This window comes from Octopus bimaculoides, chromosome 2 (assembly GCF_001194135.2).
Source record: "Octopus bimaculoides isolate UCB-OBI-ISO-001 chromosome 2, ASM119413v2, whole genome shotgun sequence".
NCBI classification, from domain to species: domain Eukaryota; kingdom Metazoa; phylum Mollusca; class Cephalopoda; order Octopoda; family Octopodidae; genus Octopus; species Octopus bimaculoides.
In genome coordinates, this window is record NC_068982.1 from 72,232,107 (window position 1) to 72,242,395 (window position 10,289).

The following is a 10,289-nucleotide window of genomic DNA, read 5'->3' on the forward strand; positions in this document are numbered from 1 at the left end:
AAATCAAAATTTGTTTTTACATCATAAGAATTTAGAAACTTTGAGAGAACGTAAAATAATTTGTTTTTAACAGTTGAACAAAGCTATAAATATTAGCAGATATATATATATATATATATATATATATATATACTATCTTAACTCTTAAGTATTCAGATTACTGTCAAATGTATTGCTTAGTTATTCACACTGTTTTGAATTAATTGTTCATTTGTTCATAGTTGTGAGATTTCAATGAGGTGATTTTTTTTTATTTTTAGAATGACATTGCAGGGTAGGTATGACAGGGAAGATCTGGTTGGTTTAAACATAAAATAAGTAGAATATTCTGGCCGGGTATGATCATTTTAAATGCTAAAGGCTTAAAAAATCGTTTTGGATAGACAAAAGTTGAAGGCTGTCTGAAAGACGTTGAACCCCTATCTTTTGTAAACATGACAGAAATAGTCTTTGGCTTTTCCTATCCCAAGGGATTTTTTTACCCCAATATTTACATGCCATTATTTATAGCTTTATTTACTTTTGAGTTTGACCATTAAAAACAAATAATTTCAAAATTTATTCCTTCATAGCATGCAAATGCTAAAAAGAAATGAAGAAAAACAGCTGGAGCTATCACAAAAAATAGTAGAGATATTTTATGGAGATTACATGGAATAAATACTATTACGAAAATCAACAATTATTGGAAGGTTTAAGCAGAATCACTTCAATTCTCCGATCGTACTTTACAAAAGAGAGAGAGAAAGATGAAGAGTTAATATCAGAAATCTCTGAAAAATATACCTTTTTATAATGAAATTTTGCAGACATAGGTTTTTTATGGAGAATAAATTGTGATTATCTTCTTTTACTTATGGCAGTCATTAGACTGATATAATAAAAAACTAAAGTCAGAACGAAGGGAGCATTGTTGCAACAACAAAAATATCAAAAAATTAAATAAATTGAAATTTAAAAGGTACACCTACTTTAATAAATTCAATAAGTTTATTGTAAATGTGGGCCCCTTTTGGTAGGAAAAAGCAACTTCCTGGACTTTGTTCATGAAAGAAAAACAGTTCTTGTTCCTGAAAAAGAGAATTGAAACAAATGGCAGGTTAAGTACAAGAAATCAAGATCCAGCGTTGATTTTCATTCTCTTTGATTCTTCCTAAACCCATTAAATATATATCCACAGCTATCACTTACAATCAAGTATGACTTTATGGCATGCACCATGCTTTCACTACTTGTGTTACATACCTCTCTGTAGTTACAAATGGTTTGCTGCCCTCAAAATATCAAGGATATGACTGCTAGACTAAAAGGGGACTGTACTGGCAAGAAAATAACGCACCATCTAATCAAGGAACACAACTCACAACCTTATATTCATATGTGCCTTAACAAAGGGAAGTTAACACAACCAAAAACAAATTGACCATGGACAGCAATGGAACAAGAACCCACAACTGTTTGTCTCATTCCATCCGTAGCTTATCAAAAAGAAGGTTGTATTTCACAAAAAAACCTACAGGAATAAAGGTCAATTTTTTTATGTAATCAAGTTTCCTGTTACCTCCAAAATCACAATCACTCAACAGTGAAATAAGAATGAACTCTGTTGTCAGACTGCAGAAAACTGAGAATTCAGCACCAGTGCCAATAAGGGGAGGGAGGGGGTTTGTGAATTTGTCAGAACATCGGTTTGGAATCTGGAGAGCCAAAGAGGGGCCTATCTGTTGTATCCTCAATTTCCTAAACAGGGCTCAGCCTCTTGAATTTTGAGAGGCTTCTGCCTCGATCCCTGAGGACTGTAAGTAGTTTTGATATGCCTTCCTAAAATTCTCTTGGAGGCCTTGTCCAGAAGTATCACTTGAAAACCAGAACATTCAGTCACAGTATCATCATCATCATTTAACATCCACTTTTCTATGCTTGTATGGATCAGACAGAATTTGTTGAGGTAGATACTTTTCAGCTGGATGCCCTTCCTGTTGCCAACCCTCATCTTTATTCAAACAAGGACGTTTTTCACAGAAGACTGGAAATGAACAACATCAGTTGTATGACAATAACACTTGTTTATGACAACACCTGGTGTCTAAAGAAGGCTACACAAAAACACATATATGACAGGTTTCTTTCAGTTTCCATCTATTAAATCCACTAACAGGGCTTCGGTCAGTCCAGAGCTAAATTAGAAGACACCCAAGGTGCCATACAGTAAGACTGAACCTAAGATCACATTGTTGGGAAGCAAGCTTCTTAACCACATAGCCATGCACATGCCTATCTGAATAAAAGACAGATGATTGTGGAAGGAACATCTTTGACCATAATCGTCGCCACCACCACCACCACTATATTTCCATAAAGTTACCCCCACCCATGTTGTTGTTGTTGTTGGCACTCCGTCGCTTACGACGTCGAGGATTCCAGTTGATCCGATCAACGGAACAGCCTGCTCGTGAAATTAACGTGCAAGTGGCTGAGCACTCCACAGACACATGTACCCTTAACGTAGTTCTCGGAGATATTCAGCGTGACACAGTGTGACAAGGCTGACCCTTTGAATTACAGGCACAACAGGAAGTAAGAGTGAGAGAAAGTTGTGGTGGAAGAATACAGCAGGGTTTGCCACCATCCCCTGCCAGAGACTCGTGGAACTTTTAGGTGTTTTCGCTCAATAAACATTCACAACGTCCAGTCTGGGAATCGAAACCGCGATCCTATGACCGCGAGTCCGCTGCCCTAACCACTGGGCCATTGCACCTCCACCCCCACCCATGTTATACAGAAAAGAAACTAACCTTGCATCATAGAAGACAACAATGAAACATTCTACTTACCCGGCCTATCTTACGATGGTCTCTCTTTGCTGCTTCCTCTTGCAAATGTTTCCATTCCTTCATTTGTTTTGGTTCTGGGAAGGATATACCATATATCCTGTTTAAAGATTCAGCCTCAGCCTTACCTTCCCAATAAGTGGAGGAATTCTACAGAAAAGAGAGAGGGGGGAGGAGAAAGAAAGTAGTATGTAAGTGGGAGGAAGATAAAAGAAAATGATGTATGGATAATTTATTCAGGAAAAAAATGATAATGTATGCGATGGGTACAAACTTTTAAAGGAGACTAGGTTAAGTCTGCCAGCTGCATTTTTGGCAGGAAAATACTACCATCACTCACTATCATGTAACTTTCTAATTATGACGTGTAGCTTTATAATTATTGACATGTAGCCTTTAACTATGATTACATGAAACTCCATAATTATGATACCATGTAGCTTATAGTTATGGCAACATCTAGCTTTACAATTATGACATGTAGCTTATAGTTATGATAACATGTAGCTTTATAGTTATGATAACATGTAGATTTATAGTTATGATGACATATAGCTTTACAATGACAACATGCAAACCAAACAATAGAAATACATAAGTTTGTTTAGAGCAAAAAGTAATGTGACTTGACTAAGGATATATACATTGCAATGCCTGTAGCAGGGTTGGAACATATGCTTTTAATGAATGTCCAAGCCATTAGGCAGTAGAACATCAGGTGGTGTACTGTGATAAAATTAGGAAAAGTGAAAAGGGAAATAAAATATAAAAGAGAGAGTGAAAAAAAACCCCACTTTGAAAGTAAGTTTTTATAAAGGTGGTGAAAAACAAAATGAAAATTACCTTGGTAACAGCAAGAGCTTTCACTTTACCAGTGTGCCTTATGTGAGGCCCGCGACACAAGTCAATCAGAGACCCACATCTGGTCAGAGAAGGAAAAATTTCATTTCAAAACAGTAAGAATTAAAATTATGTAGATTATTTTTCATATATCATCCTGTGATGCACCAAGATGCATCATCAGTGATGTTTCTTGGGGTCATCAGGTGTTTTGAATCTTTCAACATCAGATACACTGATTCCGGTTGACCCAGCCAAGGTTGATCAAACCCCAGCAAGTGTCCAGTTACCACTACCCTTGACAGCACTGCCTGCCCCTTCTAGGTTACCTCAAGAAAGCTGTGGATCAGGAGCTGTCTTGAGGTAATCTCCACTACCTCCACAGCCAACCTGATGACCTTCCTGCCTACTGGCTTGCAAACCCTCCGCATCTCACCTTAATGGAATACCACCTTGCTTCCCACTCATTGCTTTAGCATAGATCCACCAGCTTAACACATTTCCTCTTACTCTAGTACTAACAGATCCACCTGCTTGAATGCTTCTGAGATCAGCCCCACATCCAGCCTTAGTGATATCACTCTCCTCTCACTCTTATGAAATTATCTACCCTCTCCTTTTGCTCTTGATCCACTGTTTGTATTCTCTCATACTCCCCTCCTTGTACCGTGAAAGTTCATTTGGGTACTTCACCACCACCCTCTTTGTCTTTCTATCATACTTTAGCTTTGCAACAGCTGGCATAAGGTCACCTCCTCCTCTCTCAAGTATACTCTCCACACAGTGAAGAGGACTTTTTCTTTACTTTGTTTTGCAAATTATTTTACCTCATTAGTGCCAGGGGCATAAAAAGAAGCACTCAATACAAAATGATTGGTGTTAGGAAGGGGTAGAAACCATGTCAAAACTGAGAGACTGGAGCTCAGTGCAGTTCTGCAAGCTGGTCAAATCCTGTCAATCTGCCCAATCCATACCAACATAAAAAAATGAGTGAAGATGATGATGATAGTGGTGGTGATAATGATGATGATTTTTGAGTTCCCCCTATTTAGTTGGGGGGGCTTTTCTCCTTTTTCTGTCTTTCTGTTCTTTTATTGTGCAAGTTATGTGGCAACCTCACTAATGCTGGTGCCAGGAAAAAAGCATCCACTTCACTCTGTAAAGCAGCTTGGCATTAGGAAGAACATCCAGCTGTAGACACCATGCCAAACCTGATGCTGAAGCTTGATGTGGTCCTGCAACTTGCCCGGATCTTGTGAAACCATCCAACCCATGCCAGCATGGAAAACAGACAGTAAAGGATGATGATGATCATTAACTTTATCAAGCACTTGGAATCTTACCCACTTAATAATTACATGTTTAGAAATATTGCTTGCTGTATGAGATTACATTTCAGATTATAACAATGTGTAATGAAGGAAACAAAATCTTGGAATGAATGAAGCTTTTTCTTTGTTTGTAGAGCAACCAAGTCTAAATAACTAATGATCAACAAGTCAGCTTTGATTGTAGACTCTTGAGTACCAATAAAAGGTTCGAGGGAAATGATTTTGTCCATCAATTTCACATATGTTTACGTAGGTAAATCATAAACATGATGAGATAAGAAAATCATGCTTTACTTACCGATATATCGTAGTTGTTGGCGTGGTGACTTTCTCATTCAGAATTCTCTGCTTGAATTTGTTATACTAAAGAAAGAGAGGAAGAAAATTGGACAAAATTATCATTAATGCTATAATCCAGATTATTCTTAGGCTAGCAGGATTCTTTACAGGTCGTGATAAAACAATGAGCATCAGGCTGTAAAAATCCTTCCTCAAATGTTTTCTCATCTAACCTAATCAAGCATGGAAAAACAGACATCAAACAACAGAAAATCCAAAGAAATTACTGATGGAATAAATGATTTTGCTGTGAAGAAGAAAAGTCAGGCCCTTTACATAGAATCTTTTGTTGAGCAATTAAAATGTTAGACTTCACTTCCCCTAAAGCAAAGTAATTTATTCAATTTGAGAAATAAGTATATTAATCTAGTCAAAGTGAAAGTAGCTTTGTTCCAGCTGTAAATACCTTAAACATCTCTAAAAGATCTTCTTTCTTCACCTCTAATCTTTCAAAAGGTTGCTTCTCTTTCACTATTGACTTGACAGCAGTTTCAATGGCGTTATAATCATTACTCGATACTTGCCTGAAGCAAAAGATAGTATGTAATATAATGGAAGATGCGGAAACAGTTTGATGACTAAATAAAGGGATAAGTGAACTCGATACAGTAAAGTAAGAGAAAAAATGAAAGATCTTGTGTCAATTTCTATGTTTCAAGTGTAAAGTTATGGTGCAATAGAATGTATATTTTAAATGCGGATATCATAGCAAAATAGGTTTAATTTCAGAGTAGCCATCAGTCAGGAGCCTGCCCTGTGTCAAAGGGTCAGCCTGTTAAGACTCAGCAATTCCCTCTGTGCTGCATGCATACAATCAGTCAGGCTCTTGTTCCCAATCCATTCTTCCATGGTATCAGTCCACAAATGTCTTTAATGACCTCTTGGTCTCTTCCCCTCCACACTTTCTATCAGGATTGTAGGTAATGACTTGTGGTACATTGTTATGTCCAAAATACGACAACTTTGTGGACTTGATTCTTGACAAAAGGTGTCTTTAATTTTCAGCTTTTCTACTATTGTAGCATATGCTGCCCAGTTTTTCCAGCTTAATCTGTCCAATCTGCAAAAGATCTACAACTCAATGGTTTCCAGCTTTTTCTCCAACATAGTCCAAGTTCTTACCAAGTAGAGGACAATCAGCAAAATATAACAGTTTATTAGTCTCAATTTTAGGTGCAGTGTTCTGTCTTCTGACATGAAGGTCTTTTTCATACTTATAAATATTTTAGCCTTATTTATTAATTTCTTTTTCACAGTGACCTTCCTGATATATTATGTCCTAAAAACTTGAAAGATTTTTTTAATTGTTCAAACTTCTGTCCATCTACCTCTACATTTGCCTCCTTTTGTTCTGTTTTACAAATAACTCACTATTGTCTTTGTCCTTTTTACATCCATATTCACCAATATTTAAATCTTCCCTATTACTGTGCTCCCTTACAACATGTAATTTCTCACTGCAGGGGTTGACTCACAAAGATTCAAGAGGAACAGTTTCGGCATCAATCTCATCAGATTAAGATCTGCAAAGGCCACGAGCAATGAGAGAGAGAGAGACACACACACACACACTGACAGAGCTCAGAGACCTTGCAGTCTACCAATTTACTACCAGTGTTACACAGAAGAATAAAGAGAAATAATCTAATGCGTACAACTTTCTGTCCCCTATTTTGGCTTGGAGGTGGGGGAGGGGAGACATTAACAGTAACAAAAATACATACCCATCGTCAATGAACATGTCATAATAAAATCCTCCCTCAATTGGTGGTCCATAACAAAGGTGTCCACCATATTTCAGTTCCATGGCCTCTCCAAGAATATGTGCACTGGAATGCCAAAATACTTGTTTCCCTAGAATAAAAAAAAAAAAGAGTATATCAACTAAATATTGATTTCAAATCTTGGCATAAGGACAGCAAGTTCAGGGGAGGGGTAAGTCAATTACATCAACCCCAGTGCTCAATTGGTACTTATTTTATAGACCACAAAAGGATAAAAAGCAAAGCTAACATCAACAGAATTTGAACTCAGAATCTAAAGATGGACAAAATGCCACTAAGCATTTTGCATGCTGTGCTAACGATTCTGTCAGCTCACTACTTTATAGCAGTCAAATGTTAACATTACACATGATTGGCACGTGAAGCAGTGTCATGAAATAAACAAAACTTTTCCATAAGTTCAAATATCTTTGGGACATATTTGACCGGCATAGAGGCCACTTTCACTGCAGTTTGCCATGGAGAAAAATTCTTGCTTTAGACAAAAGCTTTAAGCACCAATGTCATTTCATAGCTACCACTATGAATTAATATATGCATTTCAAGCTACTTTGCATTCATTAGTATAAAATACCTAGCAGGACAACTAAGAAATGACTGAAAGATTTCGCTTCCTTATAAAAAAAATCAGTAGAAACCATTCACTGACTGTGTGCTGTGAACACCAAGCTGGGACAAAATATATGGGCCACATATGAAGTAGTCATCATCATCATCATTGTTTAACGTCCGCTTTCCATGCTAGCATGGGTTGGACGATTTGACTGAGGACTGGTGAAACCAGATAGCTACACCAGGCTCCAATCTAATTTGGCAGAGTTTCTACAGCTGGATGCCCTTCCTAACGCCAACCACTCAGATAGTGTAGTGGGTGCTTTTACGTGTCACCCGCACAAAGGCTAGTCAGGCGGTACTGGCAACGGCCACGCTCAAAATGGTGCATTTTATGTGCCACCCGCACAAGAGCCAGTCCATGGGCACTGGCAACGATAAACAAGTTTTTTGTATTTAACCCTTTAGCAATCAGATTATTCTGTCAAAATGTAAAGCTTATTTATCCACATTGTTTTGAATCAATCATGCATTATCTCGTAGCTTTGAGATGTCAATGATGTGACTATATACTTTTAGAATAACATTGTAGGGTAAGTGTAAGAGGCCAGACCTGGTTGGTTTGGACATAAAACAGGTAAAATATTTGGGTTGGATAAAGCCAGTTTAAATGTTAAAGGGTTAAATATTGTGACTACAGTGAAATTGTTTAGATAAATAAACCAGATATTTTTACCTTCATCATCATCAAATTTTAAAAACTTGATGGTGCAATCTTTTTCCAGTGGGCGTTCGATATCCCACAATTCATCATTCACCTTGGATATCACAGTGTTATCAGCCAGTCCCTGACTGAAAAATACAACAAACATTATCTTTAATATATATATATATATAATGTAGTTCCATGATGGTAAAATCAACAAAAAAATGTATTCCATCTGGTGAGAGATAAATATTATATAATATACACGTGTTTATATATGTTACTAATAGTTTCAAGTTTTAGTTCATTATGATATGTAGTTTGTGTTTGATGAAAATGTTTGAGGTATTTCTCAACATATGAAACTACTAGTAGCCCACATAAACATAAACATGTATTGTGTATATTAAATAATATATATATATATATATGAGATGGCAGAATATTTGCAGAATAGGAAAATGTCATGCATTATTAGATCAGTCCCCCACTATCACAGAGGATCTCTTCTACAAAAGCACATCCTTAAAACAGTTAAGATTATATTCTGATAACTGACCCTTCTCTTCAGTGCCAGAAAGTACTTCAACACCCAAAGTTTACTGAAATTCTACAAAGCTCAGTACTGCTGTCACATTTGTGACAGGGCTGCTACTGTATACAAGACTGCTTTTAAAAAAAGGACTGACTGGCATGAAGGTGCCTAGCTTAGTGGTTAGGATGTTGAACTAATGATCGTAAGATTGTGATTTCGATTAATGAACTGGGCAATGCGTTGTGTTCTTGAACAAAACATTGAGCCAGCAAAAATGAGTATTCCAGTGATGGACCGTCTGTCCAGTGGGGAGTATAAATATACCAGAGAATCCAGAAAACCTGCCCTATGAGTCTATGTGACACAGAAAGGAGTGACTGGCATGACATTACTCACAGACAGCCTCCAGCTTCTGACCCACAGGCTTTTCTACTGCTGCTATAATGGCCTTGTAGCTGGCCAGGCTCATGTTACTCTCATACCACTAACCTCTTTCCCCCTTTCATTACCTTTATTGCATCCAACCCACAGGTTCCATGCTAACTGCTACACCTAGTTCTCCCTTTCCAGAATATCAGCCCTCTGGAAATCTCTCCCTGCTCATGTTGACTTAAAAAAGGTTCAAGAGGAATATTAATGGTAAGGCCTATGAAGGCCAGGGACTATCTCCCACCTCCCTCCAGACCTGGCATTCATTATTTTAATGTCCACTTTTCCATGCTTGCATGGGTCAGAAAATCTGTTGAGCCAAATTTTTTATGGCTGGATACTCTTCCTGTTGCCAACCTTCACCTCTTTCCAAATAAGGTTATAATTTCTCATGACTGGACATGTTTCCATGGAAGATTGGAGACAAAGGACACTGTTTGCATGACAGTCATCTACAACTATCACATGAACTTAGGGCAAGGAGACAGTAATGCACACATATGCTTAAATTCTGTTTTTTTTTAAAGGATTTTTCGCATTTTGCATTAATGCAGGCATGTAAGTAATTTATTCATTATCAAATATAATAGAATAAATTATTTACATGCTTTTAAGTTATGAAACAATTTGTCGTGATATTAGAATTTTCTTATTGTTAAATGAAGTTTCATCAAACTATTTTTCTGTCATTTGTGACGTTTTATATATATATATATATATATATATATATATATAAATTTAGTAAATGGAGTAATACACATATGTTAAATGAATTCTTTTATTTCAACATATGTTTCGAAGATTACAAATGGTTCCTTCTACAGGAATAGGTGATGTTGATAAAGATGTAATCTTCTCTTCAGGGAAATACATAGGAACCAGCTTAACCGTAAGACATTTTAACCGAATGTGATAACTGTAGGTAGAGAATATTGCTACGTA

General features: G+C 36.9%; 1 protein-coding gene across 1 annotated transcript in view; it reads right to left on the reverse strand.

The window, feature by feature from the left end:
• Window positions 1-10,289, reverse strand: part of LOC106882580 (threonine--tRNA ligase 1, cytoplasmic) — a 42,172-nt gene that overhangs the window by 18,571 nt on the left and 13,312 nt on the right. Inside the window, exons 4-10 of the mRNA XM_052965852.1 lie at window positions 8,414-8,529; window positions 7,066-7,195; window positions 5,748-5,865; window positions 5,301-5,365; window positions 3,675-3,753; window positions 2,835-2,981; window positions 966-1,070 (exon numbers count right to left, since the gene is read on the reverse strand). Coding sequence (XP_052821812.1) covers window positions 966-1,070; window positions 2,835-2,981; window positions 3,675-3,753; window positions 5,301-5,365; window positions 5,748-5,865; window positions 7,066-7,195; window positions 8,414-8,529 — 760 coding nt within the window. The remainder of the gene's footprint in view (window positions 1-965; window positions 1,071-2,834; window positions 2,982-3,674; window positions 3,754-5,300; window positions 5,366-5,747; window positions 5,866-7,065; window positions 7,196-8,413; window positions 8,530-10,289) is intronic.